Source organism: Rutilus rutilus (genome assembly GCF_951802725.1).
Source record: "Rutilus rutilus genome assembly, chromosome: 16".
Taxonomy (NCBI): domain Eukaryota; kingdom Metazoa; phylum Chordata; class Actinopteri; order Cypriniformes; family Leuciscidae; genus Rutilus; species Rutilus rutilus.
In genome coordinates, this window is record NC_140224.1 from 5,554,683 (window position 1) to 5,571,857 (window position 17,175).

Below are 17,175 nucleotides of genomic sequence, written 5' to 3' on the forward strand. Positions count from 1 at the left end.
CTGTAATGACAACTGCTATAAAAACAACCTTAGGTGGGACAACACCTGGCTTAACATCTGTTGAAACTACGTTGGCTAAAACTATTACTTCTCCAGAAACAACTTCTCCAGAAACAACTTCTCCAGAAACTACACCCTCAGTTAGTTCAACAGGGATTGTATTGGAAACATCCACACCTGTAATGACAACTGCTATAAAAACAACCTTAGGTGGGACAACACCTGGCTTAACATCTGTTGAAACTACGTTGGCTAAAACGACAACACTTGGCTTAACATCTGTTGAAACTACGTTGGCTAAAACAACTACTTCTCCAGAAACTACTTCTCCAGAAACTACTTCTCCAGAAACTACTTCTCCAGAAACTACTTCTCCAGAAACTACATCTCCAGAAACTACATCTCCAGAAACTACTTCTCCAGAAACTACTTCTCCAGAAACTACTTCTCCAGAAACTACTTCTCCAGAAACTACACTCTCATTTAGTTCAACATGGACTGAATTGGAAACATCCACGCCTGTAATAACTTCTCAAAAAACAATGTCAGTTGTAACTACACCTGGCTTAACATCTGCAGTTGAAACTACATTGGCTCAAACTATGACTTCAGAAAGTACCACTCTACACAGCACTTTTGCAGAAACTTCTCCCAAAGAAACTCCTGCTGAAACAACACCTTTTGTTAGTTCAACAGGAATTGAATTGGAAACGTCCACACCTGTAACGACAACTGCCATGAAAACAACCTCAGTTGTAACCACACCTGGCTTAACATCTGCAGTTGAAACTACATTGGCTCAAACTACATCATCTGCAGAAAGTACAACCCTAGGCAGCACTTCTCCAGAAACTTCTCTGAGGACTACTTCCACTAAAACAATACCCTCAGTTAGTTCAACATGGACTGAATTGGAAACATCCACACCTGTAATGACAACTGCTATAAAAACAACCTTAGGTGGGACAACACCTGGCTTAACATCTGTTGAAACTACGTTGGCTAAAACTACTACTACTCCAGAAACAACTACTCCAGAAACAACTTCTCCAGAAACAACTTCTCCAGAAACAACTTCTCCAGAAACAACTTCTCCAGAAACAACTTCTCCAGAAACAACTTCTCCAGAAACAACACCCTCAGTTAGTTCAACAGGGATTGTATTGGAAACATCCACACCTGTAATGACAACTGCTATAAAAACAACCTTAGGTGGGACAACACCTGGCTTAACATTTGTTGAAACTACGTTGGCTAAAACTACTACTTCTCCAGAAACTACTTCTCCAGAAACAACTTCTCCAGAAACTACACCCTCAGTTAGTTCAACAGGGATTGTATTGGAAACATCCACACCTGTAATGACAACTGCTATAAAAACAACCTTAGGTGGGACAACACCTGGCTTAACATCTGTTGAAACTACGTTGGCTAAAACTACTACTTCTCCAGAAACTACTTCTCCAGAAACTACTTCTCCAGAAACTACTTCTCCAGAAACAACTTCTCCAGAAACAACTTCTCCAGAAACAACTTCTCCAGAAACAACTTCTCCAGAAACAACTTCTCCAGAAACAACTTCTCCAGAAACAACTTCTCCAGAAACAACTTCTCCAGAAACAACTTCTCCAGAAACAACTTCTCCAGAAACAACTTCTCCAGAAACAACTTCTCCAGAAACAACTTCTCCAGAAACAACTTCTCCAGAAACAACTTCTCCAGAAACAACACCCTCAGTTAGTTCCACAGGGATTGTATTGGAAACATCCACACCTGTAATGACAACTGCTATAAAAACAACCTTAGGTGGGACAACACCTGGCTTAATATCTGTTGAAACTACGTTGGCTAAAACTACTACTTCTCCAGAAACAACTTCTCCAGAAACTACTTCTCCAGAAACTACTTCTCCAGAAACTACTTCTCCAGAAACTACTTCTCCAGAAACTACTTCTCCAGAAACTACTTCTCCAGAAACTACTTCTCCAGAAACTACACCCTCAGTTAGTTCAACAGGGATTGTATTGGAAACATCCACACCTGTAATGACAACTGCTATAAAAACAACCTTAGGTGGGACAACACCTGGCTTAACATCTGTTGAAACTACGTTGGCTAAAACAACACCTGGCTTAACATCTGTTGAAACTACGTTGGCTAAAACTACTACTTCTCCAGAAACTACTTCTCCAGAAACTACTTCTCCAGAAACTACTTCTCCAGAAACTACACTCTCATTTAGTTCAACATGGACTGAATTGGAAACATCCACGCCTGTAATAACTTCTCAAAAAACAATGTCAGTTGTAACTACACCTGGCTTAACATCTGCAGTTGAAACTACATTGGCTCAAACTATGACTTCAGAAAGTACCACTCTACACAGCACTTTTGCAGAAACTTCTCCCAAAGAAACTCCTGCTGAAACAACACCTTTTGTTAGTTCAACAGGAATTGAATTGGAAACGTCCACACCTGTAACGACAACTGCCATGAAAACAACCTCAGTTGTAACCACACCTGGCTTAACATCTGCAGTTGAAACTACATTGGCTCGAACTACATCTGCAGAAAGTACAACCCTAGGCAGCACTTCTCCAGAAACTTCTCTGAGGACTACTTCCACTAAAACAATACCCTCAGTTAGTTCAACATGGACTGAATTGGAAACATCCACACCTGTAATGACAACTGCTATGAAAACAACCTTAGGTGGGACAACACCTGGCTTAACATCTGTAGTTGAAACTACATTGGCTCAAACTACAACGTCTCCAGAAAGTAGTACCTTAGGCAGCACTTTGGCAGAAACTACTTCCTTGGGCACAACTTCTCCAATAACTTCAACCCTAGGTACTACTACTGCTGAAGTGATGCCCTCAGTTAGTTCAACAGGGGTTGTATTGGAAACATCCACACCTGTAATAACTGCTATGAAAACAACCTCAGATGTCACTACAACTTCTGCAGAATGTACTACTCCACCCTGCACATCTCCAGAAACTACTTCCCTAGGCTCTACCTCTGCTGAAACTGCAACTTCAGTTAGTTCAACAGGAATTGTATTGGAAACATCCACACCTGTAATGACAACTGCTATGAAAACGACCCCTGTAACTACAACTAGCTTAACATCTGCTTTTAAAACTACATTGGCTCAAACTACATCTTCTCCAGAAAGTACTTCTCCAGAAAGTACTTCTCCAGAAAGTACTTCTCCAGAAAGTACTTCTCCAGAAAGTACTTCTCCAGAAAGTACTTCTCCAGAAAGTACTTCTCCAGAAACGACACCCTCATTTAGTTCAACATGGACTGAATTGGAAACATCCACACCTGTAATGACAACTGCTATGAAAACAGCCTTAGGTGGGACAACACCTGGCTTAACATCTGCAGCTGAAACTACATTGGCTCAAACTACGTCTGCAGAAAGTACAACCCTAGGCAGCACTTCTCCAGAAACTTCTCTGAGGACTACTTCCACTAAAACGACACCCTCAGTTAGTTCAACATGGACAGAATTGGAAACATCCACACCTGTAATGATGACTTCTCATAAAACAACGTCTGTTGTAACTACACCTGGCTTAACATCTGCAGTTGAAACTATATTGGCTCAAACTACGACTTCAGAAAGTACCACTCTACGCAGCACTTCTGCAGAAACTTCTCCCATAGGAGCTACTGCTGAAATGACACCTTTTGTTAGTTCAACACGAATTGAATTGGAAACTACCACACCTGTAATGACTCAGAAGACGTCAGTTGTAACTACACCTGGCTTAACATCTGCAGTTGAAACTACATTGGCTCAAACTACATCTTCTGCAGAAAGTACTACCTTAGGCAACACATCTACAGAAACTACTTCTCTGAGGACTACTTCCACTGAAATGACACACTCAGTTAGTTCAACAGAGATTGTATTGGAAACATCCACACCTGTTATAATGACTGCTATGAAAACAACCTTAGGTGGGACAACACCTGGCTTAACATCTGTTGAAACTACGTTGGCTCAAGGAACTACTTCCCCAGGAACTACTTCCCCAGGAACTACTTCCACTGAAACACCCTCAGTTAGTTCAACAGGAATTGTATTGGAAACATCCATACCTGTAATGACAGCTGCTATGAAAACAACTTCAGTTGTAACTACACCTGGCTTAACATCTGCAGTTGAAACTACATTGGCTCAAATTACAATGTCTCCAGAAAGTAGTACCTTAGGCAGCACTTTGGCAGAAACTACTTCCTTAGGCACAACTTCTCTAGTAACTTCAACCCCAGGTACTACTTCTGCTGAAATGACACCCTCAGTTAGTTCTTCAGGGATTGTGTTGGAAACATCCACACCTGTAATGACAACTGCTATGAAAATAACCTCAGTTATAACAACACCTGGCATAACATATATTGAAACTACATTGGCTCAAACTACAACGTCTCCAGAAAGTAGTACCTTAGGCAGCACTTTGGCAGAAACTACTTCCTTAGGCACAACTTCTCCAATAACTTCAACCCAAGGTACTACTACTGCTGGAATGATGCCCTCAGTTAGTTCAACAGGGGTTGTATTGGAAACATCCACACCTGTAATAACTGCTATGAAAACCTCAGATGTCACTACAACTTCTGCAGAATGTACTACTCCACCCTGCACATCTTCAGAAACTACTTCCCTAGGCTCTACTTCTGCTGAAACTGCACCTTCAGTTAGTTCAACAGGAATTGTATTGGAAACATCCACGCTTGTAATGACAACTGCTATGAAAACGACCCCTGTAACTACAACTAGCTTAACATCTGCTTTTAAAACTACATTGGCTCAAACTACATCTTCTCCAGAAAGTACTTCTCCAGAAAGTACACCCTCATTTAGTTCAACATGGACTGAATTGGAAACATCCACACCTGTAATGACAACTGCTATGAAAACAGCCTTAGGTGGGACAACACCTGGCTTAACATCTGCAGTTGAAACTACATTGGCTCAAACTACGTCTGCAGAAAGTACTACCCTAGGCAGCACTTCTCCAGAAACTTCTCTGAGGACTACTTCCACTAAAACGACACCCTCAGTTAGTTCAACATGGACTGAATTGGAAACATCCACACCTGTAATGACAACTGCTATGAAAACAACCTTAGGTGGGACAACACCTGGCTTAACATCTGCAGTTGAAACTACATTGGCTCAAACTACAACGTCTCCAGAAAGTAGTACCTTAGGCAGCACTTTGGCAGAAACTACTTCCTTAGGCACAACTTCTCCAATAACTTCAACCCCAGGTACTACTTCTGCTGAAATGACACCCTCAGTTAGTTCAACAGGAATTGAATTGGAAACGTCCACACCTGTAATGACAACTGCTATGAAAACAACCTTAGCTGGGACAACACCTGGCTTAACATCTGTTGAAACTACGTTGGCTAAAACTACAACTTCTCCAGAAACAACTTCTCCAGAAACTACACCCTCAGTTAGTTCAACAGGGATTGTATTGGAAACATCCACACCTGTAATGACAACTGCTATAAAAACAACCTTAGGTAGGACAACACCTGGCTTAACATCTGTTGAAACTACGTTGGCTAAAACTACTACTTCTCCAGAAACTACTTCTCCAGAAACTACTTCTCCAGAAACTACTTCTCCAGAAACTACACCCTCAGTTAGTTCAATAGGGATTGTATTGGAAACATCCACACCTGTAATGACAACTGCTATAAAAACAACCTTAGGTGGGACAACACCTGGCTTAAAATCTGTTGAAACTACGTTGGCTAAAAGTACAACTTCTCCAGAAACTACTTCTCCAGAAACTACACCCTCAGTTAGTTCAACAGGGATTGTATTGGAAACATCCACACCTGTAATGACAACTGCTATAAAAACAACCTTAAGTGGGACAACACCTGGCTTAACATCTGTTGAAACTACGTTGGCTAAAACTACTACTTCTCCAGAAACAACACCCTCAGTTAGTTCAACAGGGATTGAATTGGAAACATCCACACCTGTAATGACAACTGCTATAAAAACAACCTTAGGTGGGACAACACCTGGCTTAACATCTGTTGAAACTACGTTGGCTAAAACTACTACTTCTCCAGAAACTACTTCTCCAGAAACAACACCCTCAGTTAGTTCAACAGGGATTGTATTGGAAACATCCACACCTGTAATGACAACTGCTATGAAAACAGCCTTAGGTGGGACAACACCTGGCTTAACATCTGCAGTTGAAACTACATTGGCTCAAACTACATCTGCAGAAAGTACTACCCTAGGCAGCACTTCTCCAGAAACTTCTCTGAGGACTACTTCCACTAAAACGACACCCTCAGTTAGTTCTACATGGACTGAATTGGAAACATCCACACCTGTAATGACAACTGCTATGAAAACAGCCTTAGGTGGGACAACACCTGGCTTAACATCTGCAGTTGAAACTACATTGGCTCAAACTACAACGTCTCCAGAAAGTAGTACATTAGGCAGCACTTTGGCAGAAACTACTTCCTTAGGCACAACTTCTCCAATAACTTCAACCCCAGGTACTACTTCTGCTGAAATGACACCCTCAGTTAGTTCAACAGGAATTGAATTGGAAACGTCCACACCTGTAATGACAACTGCTATGAAAACAACCTTAGCTGGGACAACACCTGGCTTAACATCTGTTGAAACTACGTTGGCTAAAACTACAACTTCTCCAGAAACAACTTCTCCAGAAACTACACCCTCAGTTAGTTCAACAGGGATTGTATTGGAAACATCCACACCTGTAATGACAACTGCTATAAAAACAACCTTAGGTAGGACAACACCTGGCTTAACATCTGTTGAAACTACGTTGGCTAAAACTACAACTTCTCCAGAAACTACTTCTCCAGAAACTACTTCTCCAGAAACTACTTCTCCAGAAACTACTTCTCCAGAAACTACTTCTCCAGAAACTACTTCTCCAGAAACTACTTCTCCAGAAACTACTTCTCCAGAAACTACACCCTCAGTTAGTTCAATAGGGATTGTATTGGAAACATCCACACCTGTAATGACAACTGCTATAAAAACAACCTTAGGTGGGACAACACCTGGCTTAACATCTGTTGAAACTACGTTGGCTAAAACTACAACTTCTCCAGAAACTACACCCTCAGTTAGTTCAACAGGGATTGTATTGGAAACATCCACACCTATAATGACAACTGCTATAAAAACAACCTTAGGTGGGACAACACCTGGCTTAAAATCTGTTGAAACTACGTTGGCTAAAAGTACAACTTCTCCAGAAACTACTTCTCCAGAAACTACACCCTCAGTTAGTTCAACAGGGATTGTATTGGAAACATCCACACCTGTAATGACAACTGCTATAAAAACAACCTTAAGTGGGACAACACCTGGCTTAACATCTGTTGAAACTACGTTGGCTAAAACTACTACTTCTCCAGAAACAACTTCTCCAGAAACTACACCCTCAGTTAGTTCAACAGGGATTGTATTGGAAACATCCACACCTGTAATGACAACTGCTATAAAAACAACCTTAGGTGGGACAACACCTGGCTTAAAATCTGTTGAAACTACGTTGGCTAAAAGTACAACTTCTCCAGAAACTACTTCTCCAGAAACTACACCCTCAGTTAGTTCAACAGGGATTGTATTGGAAACATCCACACCTGTAATGACAACTGCTATAAAAACAATCTTAAGTGGGACAACACCTGGCTTAACATCTGTTGAAACTACGTTGGCTAAAACTACAACTTCTCCAGAAACAACTTCTCCAGAAACAACTTCTCCAGAAACTACACCCTCAGTTAGTTCAACAGGGATTGAATTGGAAACATCCACACCTGTAATGACAACTGCTATAAAAACAACCTTAGGTGGGACAACACCTGGCTTAACATCTGTTGAAACTACGTTGGCTAAAACTACTACTTCTCCAGAAACTACTTCTCCAGAAACAACACCCTCAGTTAGTTCAACAGGGATTGTATTGGAAACATCCACACCTGTAATGACAACTGCTATGAAAACAGCCTTAGGTGGGACAACACCTGGCTTAACATCTGCAGTTGAAACTACATTGGCTCAAACTACATCTGCAGAAAGTACTACCCTAGGCAGCACTTCTCCAGAAACTTCTCTGAGGACTACTTCCACTAAAACGACACCCTCAGTTAGTTCAACATGGACTGAATTGGAAACATCCACACCTGTAATGACAACTGCTATGAAAACAACCTTAGGTGGGACAACACCTGGCTTAACATCTGCAGTTGAAACTACATTGGCTCAAACTACAGTGTCTCCAGAAAGTAGTACCTTAGGCAGCACTTTGACAGAAACTACTTCCTTAGGCACAACTTCTCCAATAACTTCAACCCCAGGTACTACTTCTGCTGAAATGACACCCTCAGTTAGTTCAACAGGAATTGAATTGGTAACGTCCACACCTGTAATGACAACTGCTATGAAAACAACCTTAGCTGGGACAACACCTGGCTTAACATCTGTTGAAACTACGTTGGCTCAAACTACAACTTCAGAAAGTACCACTTTACGCAGCACTTCTGCAGAAACTTCTCCCGTAGGAACTACTGCTGAAACACCCTCAGTTAGTTCAACAGGGATTGTATTGGAAACATCCACACCTGTAATGACAGCTGCTATGAAAACAACTTCATTTGTAACTACACCTGGCTTAACATCTGCAGTTGAATCTACATTGGCTCAAACTGCGTCTGCAGAAAGTACAACCCTAGGCAGCACTTCTGCAGAAACTACTTCTCTGAGAACAACTTCCACTAAAACGACACCCTCAGTTAGTTCAACGTGGACTGAATTGGAAACATCCACACCTGTAATGACAACTACTATGAAAACAACCTCAGTTGTAACTACACCTGGCTTAACATCTGTTGAAACTATGTTGCCTAAAACTACAACTTCTGCAGAAAGCAGTACCTTAGGCAGTACTTTGCTAGAAACTACTTCCTTAGGCACAACTTCTCCAATAACTTCAACCCTGGGTACTACTAGTACTGCTGCTGAAATGACACCCTCAGTTAGTTCAACAGGGGTTGTATTGGAAACATCCACACCTGTAATGACAACTGCTATAAAAACAACCTTAAGTGGGACAACACCTGGCTTAACATCTGTTGAAACTACGTTGGCTAAAACTACTACTTCTCCAGAAACAACTTCTCCAGAAACTACACCCTCAGTTAGTTCAACAGGGATTGTATTGGAAACATCCACACCTGTAATGACAACTGCTATAAAAACAACCTTAGCTGGGACAACACCTGGCTTAACATCTGTTGAAACTACGTTGGCTAAAACTACTACTTCTCCAGAAACAACACCCTCAGTTAGTTCAACAGGGATTGAATTGGAAACATCCACACCTGTAATGACAACTGCTATAAAAACAACCTTAGGTGGGACAACACCTGGCTTAACATCTGTTGAAACTACGTTGGCTAAAACTACTACTTCTCCAGAAACTACTTCTCCAGAAACAACTTCTCCAGAAACAACACCCTCAGTTAGTTCAACAGGGATTGTATTGGAAACATCCACACCTGTAATGACAACTGCTATGAAAACAGCCTTAGGTGGGACAACACCTGGCTTAACATCTGCAGTTGAAACTACATTGGCTCAAACTACATCTGCAGAAAGTACTACCCTAGGCAGCACTTCTCCAGAAACTTCTCTGAGGACTACTTCCACTAAAACGACACCCTCAGTTAGTTCAACATGGACTGAATTGGAAACATCCACACCTGTAATGACAACTGCTATGAAAACAACCTTAGGTGGGACAACACCTGGCTTAACATCTGCAGTTGAAACTACATTGGCTCAAACTACAGTGTCTCCAGAAAGTAGTACCTTAGGCAGCACTTTGACAGAAACTACTTCCTTAGGCACAACTTCTCCAATAACTTCAACCCCAGGTACTACTTCTGCTGAAATGACACCCTCAGTTAGTTCAACAGGAATTGAATTGGAAACGTCCACACCTGTAATGACAACTGCTATGAAAACAACCTTAGCTGGGACAACACCTGGCTTAACATCTGTTGAAACTACGTTGGCTCAAACTACAACTTCAGAAAGTACCACTTTACGCAGCACTTCTGCAGAAACTTCTCCCGTAGGAACTACTGCTGAAACACCCTCAGTTAGTTCAACAGGGATTGTATTGGAAACATCCACACCTGTAATGACAGCTGCTATGAAAACAACTTCATTTGTAACTACACCTGGCTTAACATCTGCAGTTGAATCTACATTGGCTCAAACTGCGTCTGCAGAAAGTACAACCCTAGGCAGCACTTCTGCAGAAACTACTTCTCTGAGAACAACTTCCACTAAAACGACACCCTCAGTTAGTTCAACGTGGACTGAATTGGAAACATCCACACCTGTAATGACAACTACTATGAAAACAACCTCAGTTGTAACTACACCTGGCTTAACATCTGTTGAAACTATGTTGCCTAAAACTACAACTTCTGCAGAAAGCAGTACCTTAGGCAGTACTTTGCTAGAAACTACTTCCTTAGGCACAACTTCTCCAATAACTTCAACCCTGGGTACTACTAGTACTGCTGCTGAAATGACACCCTCAGTTAGTTCAACAGGGGTTGTATTGGAAACATCCACACCTGTAATGACAACTGCTATGAAAACAACCTTAGGTGGGACAACACCTGGCTTAACATCTGCAGTTGAAACTACGTTGGCTAAAACTACCACTTCTCCAGAAACCACAACCTCAGTTAGTTCAACAGGAATTGTATTGGAAACATCCACACCTGTAATGACAGCTGCTATGAAAACAACCTTGGTTGTGAGTACACCTGGCTTAAACTTTACTGTTAAATCTACATTGGCTCAAACTACAACTTCAGAAAGTACCACTCTGCGCAGCACTTCTGCAGAAACTTCTCCCATAGGAACTACTGCTGAAACAACGTCCTCAGTTAGTTCTACAGGAATTGTATTGAAAACATCCACACCTGTAATGACGACAGCTATGAAAACAACCTCGGTTGTGAGTACACCTGGCTTAACCTTTCCTGTTAAAACTACATTGGCTCAAACTACAACTTCTGCAGAAAGTAGTACCTTAGGCAGCATTTTGGCAGAAACTACTTCCGTAGGCACAACTTCTCCAATAACTTCAAACCCAGGTTTTACTTCCACTGAAACGACACCCTCAGTTGGTTCAACAGGGATTGTATTGGGAACATCCACACCTGTCATGACAACTGCTGGAGCAACAACGTCACCTGAAGAAATCTGCTACTTTTGCAGGAAGTACCCTAGGCACCACTTCTGTAGACAGTACCCTATCGGAAACGTGTACAACTGCAATGGCAGTACAAAAGGCTGGGTTACAAGGCCAGCTACTTCAGAAACAATACATTCAGTTAAGTCAACAGAAATTAATTTAGAAACATCAACACCTGTAATGACAACTGCTGGAGCAACAACCTCACCTGAAGAAATCTGCTACTTTTGCAGGAAGTACCCTAGGCACCACTTCTGTAGACAGTACCATATTGGAAACGTGTACAACTGCAATGACAGTACAAAAGGCTGGGTTACAAGGCCAGCTACTGCAAAAACGCATTCAGTTAAGTCAACAGAAATTAATTTAGAAACATCAACACCTGTAATGACAACTATGAAAACAACCTCAGTTGTTACTACACCTGGCTTAACATCTGCTATTAAAACTACATTGGCTCAAACTACAACATCTGCAAAAAGTACCACTCTACACAGCACTTCTCCAGAAACAACTACTCTGAGGACTTCAACTGAAACGACACCCTCAGTTGGTTCAACAGGGATTGTATTGGGAACATCCACACCTGTCATGACAACTGCAGGAGCAACAACCTCACCTGAAGAAATCTGCTACTTTTGCAGGAAGTACCCTAGGCACCACTTCTGTAGACAGTACCCTATCGGAAACGTGTACAACTGCAATGGCAGTACAAAAGGCTGGGTTACAAGGCCAGCTACTTCAGAAACGCATTCAGTTAAGTCAACAGAAATTAATTTAGAAACATCAACACCTGTAATGACAACTATGAAAACAACCTCAGTTGTTACTACACCTGGCTTAACATCTGCTATTAAAACTACAACATCTGCAGAAAGTACCACTCTACGCAGCACTTCTCCAGAAACAACTACTCTGAGGACTTCCACTGAAACGACACCCTCAGTTGGTTCAACAGGGATTGTATTGGGAACATCCACACCTGTCATGACAACTGCTGGAGCAACAACCTCACCTGAAGAAATGTGCTACTTTTGCAGGAAGTACCCTAGGCACCACTTCTGTAGACAGTACCCTATCGGAAACGTGTACAACTGCAATGGCAGTACAAAAGGCTGGGTTACAAGGCCAGCTACTTCAGAAACGCATTCAGTTAAGTCAACAGAAATTAATTTAGAAACATCAACACCTGTAATGACAACTGCTGGAGCAACAACCTCACCTGAAGAAATCTGCTACTTTTGCAGGAAGTACCCTAGGCACCACTTCTGTAGACAGTACCATATTGGAAACGTGTACAACTGCAATGATAGTACAAAAGGCTGGGTTACAAGGCCAGCTACTTCAGAAACAATACATTCAGTTAAGTCAACAGAAATTAATTTAGAAACATCAACACCTGTAATGACAACTATGAAAACAACCTCAGTTGTTACTACACCTGGCTTAACATCTGCTATTAAAACTACATTGGCTCAAACTACAACATCTGCAGAAAGTACCACTCTACGCAGCACTTCTCCAGAAACAACTACTCTGAGGACTTCCACTGAAACGACACCCTCAGTTGGTTCAACAGGGATTGTATTGGGAACATCCACACCTGTCATGACAACTGCTGGAGCAACAACCTCACCTGAAGAAATGTGCTACTTTTGCAGGAAGTACCCTAGGCACCACTTCTGTAGACAGTACCCTATTGGAAACGTGTACAACTGCAATGGCAGTACAAAAGGCTGGGTTACAAGGCCAGCTACTTCAGAAAAGCATTCAGTTAAGTCAACAGAAATTAATTTAGAAACATCAACACCTGTAATGACAACTGCTGGAGCAACAACCTCACCTGAAGAAATCTGCTACTTTTGTAGGAAGTACCCTAGGCACCACTTCTGTAGACAGTATCATATTGGAAACGTGTACAACTGCAATGACAGTACAAAAGGCTGGGTTACAAGGCCAGCTACTGCAAAAACGCATTCAGTTAAGTCAACAGAAATTAATTTAGAAACATCAACACCTGTAATGACAACTATGAAAACAACCTCAGTTGTTACTACACCTGGCTTAACATCTGCTATTAAAACTACATTGGCTCAAACTACAACATCAGCAGAAAGTACCACTCTACGCAGCACTTCTCCAGAAACAACTACTCTGAGGACTTCCACTGAAACGACACCCTCAGTTGGTTCAACAGGGATTGTATTGGGAACATCCACACCTGTCATGACAACTGCTGGAGCAACAACCTCACCTGAAGAAATGTGCTACTTTTGCAGGAAGTACCCTAGGCACCACTTCTGTAGACAGTACCATATTGGAAACGTGTACAACTGCAATGGCAGTACAAAAGGCTGGGTTACAAGGCCAGGTACTTCAGAAACAATACATACAGTTAAGTCAACAGAAATTAATTTAGAAACATCAACACCTGTAATGACAACTGCTGGAGCAACAACCTCACCTGAAGAAATCTGCTACTTTTGCAGGAAGTACCCTAGGCACCACTTCTGTAGACAGTACCATATTGGAAACGTGTACAACTGCAATGGCAGTACAAAAGGCTGGGTTACAAGGCCAGCTACTGCAGAAACAATACATTCAGTTAAGTCAACAGAAATTAATATAGAAACATCAATACCTGTAATGACAACTGCTGGAGCAACAACCTTACCTGAAACCACTGATTCTGCAGAAACTGCCTTAGGTACCACTTCTGTAGAAATTACTACTCTGGTCACCACTTTTGCTTAAACACCCACTGTTAGATCAACAGGAGTTGTATTGGAAACATCCACACCAGTAATAACAAATGAGAACAACTTCACCTGAAACTACTTCTAGGTTAACTTTTTAAACCACACTGTCTCTGAAAACTTCTACTTGATGAGAAATTACTTCCTTAGGCACAACAGCAGAAAAAACACACAGTTAGTTCAACAGGAGTTGTATTGGAAACATCCACACCTGTAATGACCGCTTCTGGATGATCAACCTCACTTGAAACTACACCTGCCTTAATATCCGCTGTTGAATCCAATCCACAGTTCAACAGGAATTCTAGTCTTTCAGCTTCTGCCTTACCATTTTTGAAACTACAATCACTCTGAAAACTACTACTGCCCTATGAACCACTTTTGCTGGAACAACTTCGGTTAGTTCAACGTGAATTTTGGAAACCTCTACAGCTGTAATGATCAGAAGAGTAAGGTTACAAGGCCCGCTACAGCAGCTAAAACATTTCCACAAAACCATCAACTGCAACTGCTGAAGCCACAGCTGTATATACAACTGCTTCCACAACTGCAGTTGTAAGTTTTACATCTGAATTTTTACAAATGCCCTCACCTGTAATGACAGCAGGAGATAAAACATTTAGTTCAACATTTAGTACACGAGATGTGTATTTGCAGTACTGTTACTTAAACTAGCACTATTGCATTTTTATTTTATTTTTTTTGCTTCAACTGAAATAAAACAAATTAACTAACTCAAACCAGTTTTATTGATTTAACAAGAAATATTGTCTAAGATTTCTCTACAGCAGTCTTTGCATTAATATTGTCAAGTCGAAATAGTTTATCTAATTTTCTTATGGACAATTTCAACGTTTTATTGCATCTGTCCATTTTTAAATATATCATTTATTTTGTTCCTTCAGGTTAATAATATTTGCTGTTTACATTGTGGCCATCATGGATTGCAGATTTAAATATGTATGATGCAATGAACTATGCGACTATTTTCAGGTAAGTCTTTTGGAGACACAACTGTACAGATTTAATTTGATTTCAGTAGTAGCCAATGTAAACAATTCACTGCTGACTAAAGTCCCCGATAATACTCACAGCGAAGTTTGAAACACGTGACCAGCGATTATACTGTTAGCGAACATCTGACGCCATCCTTTAGATGAATATGTAAATATATGCTGCGTGCTTTCCTCTCAATAACAAAATAAACACAACAAAATTGAGAAAACAGCAAGCATTTTTTAATAAAGCATAATTATGTTTACTAGAGTGCCGAATTGCAGAATTTGTGCAGTCACATCACGTTTATTTATAACGCACTTTATACAATAGATTGCTAAAAATCATTAAGTATAAAACCTGAAAAACAGTACACCATTTTCTACTGTAAAGCTGCTCTCCAGTGTTCATGTTTTCAATTGCGGATATCTGACCTCGACGACATGAGCAAGAAGGTGAAGCCTCCGCGCACACCTACCTATTACTTAATCTGCACAGACCAATGGTAGTACAAAGATGTTTACCAGCCATAGTGAATTTTTCTGGAACGTTCGCTTTCGCAAGCTGGTTTTTGCAAGTTAGTTTTGGCCTGATTTTGTTTGAAATGACATCACATCAGTTTGTTCTTCGATTTCGCTTGAAGTATATCGGAGCCTTAATTTAGCTGAACCGTATACAAAAACTGTTCATATCTTAAGCAGTATTTCTATGCAGGTTGCACTTACTAAACGATTTTCCTGCTCTCCTTAAAGGGATGCTTTCATTTTTTGATGCTTTACATTTTCAAATGTATTTTACCTGCCTCATGTGGTTCCAAACCCTTAGGACTTTTGTTAATCTTCAGAATACAAATTAAGATTTTTAATATTCTAAATTTGTCCATCCTTTAATCAACATTTGTATTCTTCAAAGATTATATTGACTTTTAAAGACATGAGTAATCCATTTGAACCAAGTTGCTTAATCCTCTTCAGTATTGTGAAGGGACAATTGCTCTAAGCTGACTGATTTATTCACATATCAATGTAAATGTAATGCACGGCGCACATCAAATATGGCGAACGGAAGCTGAAACGCACAAGTTTGATTGATTTCAGTGGATGGAAAAAATGAAATTTTTTCACTTCTTTAGACAAATTTGCTCACTCATGTTGTCCCAAAATATTTTTCTGGGTCAACTAACCAGTTGAGTTCATGTTGTGAAGTATATTAAGCAACATAACCTTTAATGAACTAATTATGTTCATGTTTTGCAGTTGTATCTTGAGGAACAAGAACAGCATTGATGATGCCACTTCTAACAAGAGAGACAAGCATGAGAAGGACAATGAGATAATGACAATGTCTTGTGGTATTCCCTAAAGACTGCTACTCCAAATAGTTTTTGGAAAATGTCTTTTATATTTTATGTAAAATGTCACTAAATTAATAAAATATTTTCACTGTTCTCAACTTAAATTTGTTTTGATTTAGGTGTCATGTTTAGGTCCACATGTTTCTTTTATACTGGAAAATAAGCATTTCATAAATTTTAAAACATTCATCATATGCAAATAGTCTTTTTTAGTACTGACCCTTCATAAACTCTGCAATTCACTCTGGCATGCTGGAAATCAGCTTCTGGGCCAAATCCTGAATGATAGCGGTCAATTCTTGCCTCCTTAATGCTTGGAGTTGATCGCAATTTGTGAACTTCAGCTTGCCCAGTCGCTCTTTGAGGATTGCCCACAGGTTCTCTATTGGATTAAAGGGGTCATCGGAGCAAATTACGCTTTTTGCAATTATTTAAAGTATCTGATCACTCTGCACAATCTAGAAAATGTGAATCAACACCACCACAACTAAAGCAGAAAACTTTGCAAAAAGTCACTTCAACTTAAATTATATTAAACTAACTGAAAAGAATTTAGGTTTTAGAGATTCAACTTACTTTAAAGGTTGTATTAGTGATTTCAGGCCCAAATTATTATTTTTTTTCACATTCATCTAATCTTTCCTAACGATCCGCTAGCTGCCCGCCCCATAAGCATGCCGTCAAAAAAACGCGTTTCTGTAGGCAGCCTAGGCTCTGAGATCTGCACACAAAAACAATTGGT

The 17,175-nt window shown here is 40.5% G+C and overlaps 2 protein-coding genes across 2 annotated transcripts in view; one reads left to right on the forward strand and one right to left on the reverse strand.

Annotated features, from left to right (window-relative positions):
• The window catches only part of LOC311306326 (uncharacterized protein), a 45,634-nt gene extending 29,114 nt beyond the window's left edge, over window positions 1–16,520 (forward strand). The window contains exons 6-7 of the mRNA XM_084434660.1: window positions 14,989–15,076; window positions 16,336–16,520. Coding sequence (XP_084290786.1) covers window positions 14,989–15,039 — 51 coding nt within the window. The 3' untranslated portion in view covers window positions 15,040–15,076; window positions 16,336–16,520. The remainder of the gene's footprint in view (window positions 1–14,988; window positions 15,077–16,335) is intronic.
• Window positions 1,881–11,920, reverse strand: LOC311305672 (uncharacterized protein; the record flags this gene model as incomplete). The annotated part of the gene is made up of 3 exons (XM_084433486.1): window positions 1,881–2,085; window positions 2,128–6,252; window positions 11,821–11,920. 2 exons carry the CDS (start codon window positions 11,918–11,920, stop codon window positions 5,198–5,200), a joined length of 1,155 nt encoding a protein of 384 aa, XP_084289612.1. The 3' UTR covers window positions 1,881–2,085; window positions 2,128–5,197.
• Window positions 16,521–17,175: the final 655 nt, after the last annotated feature.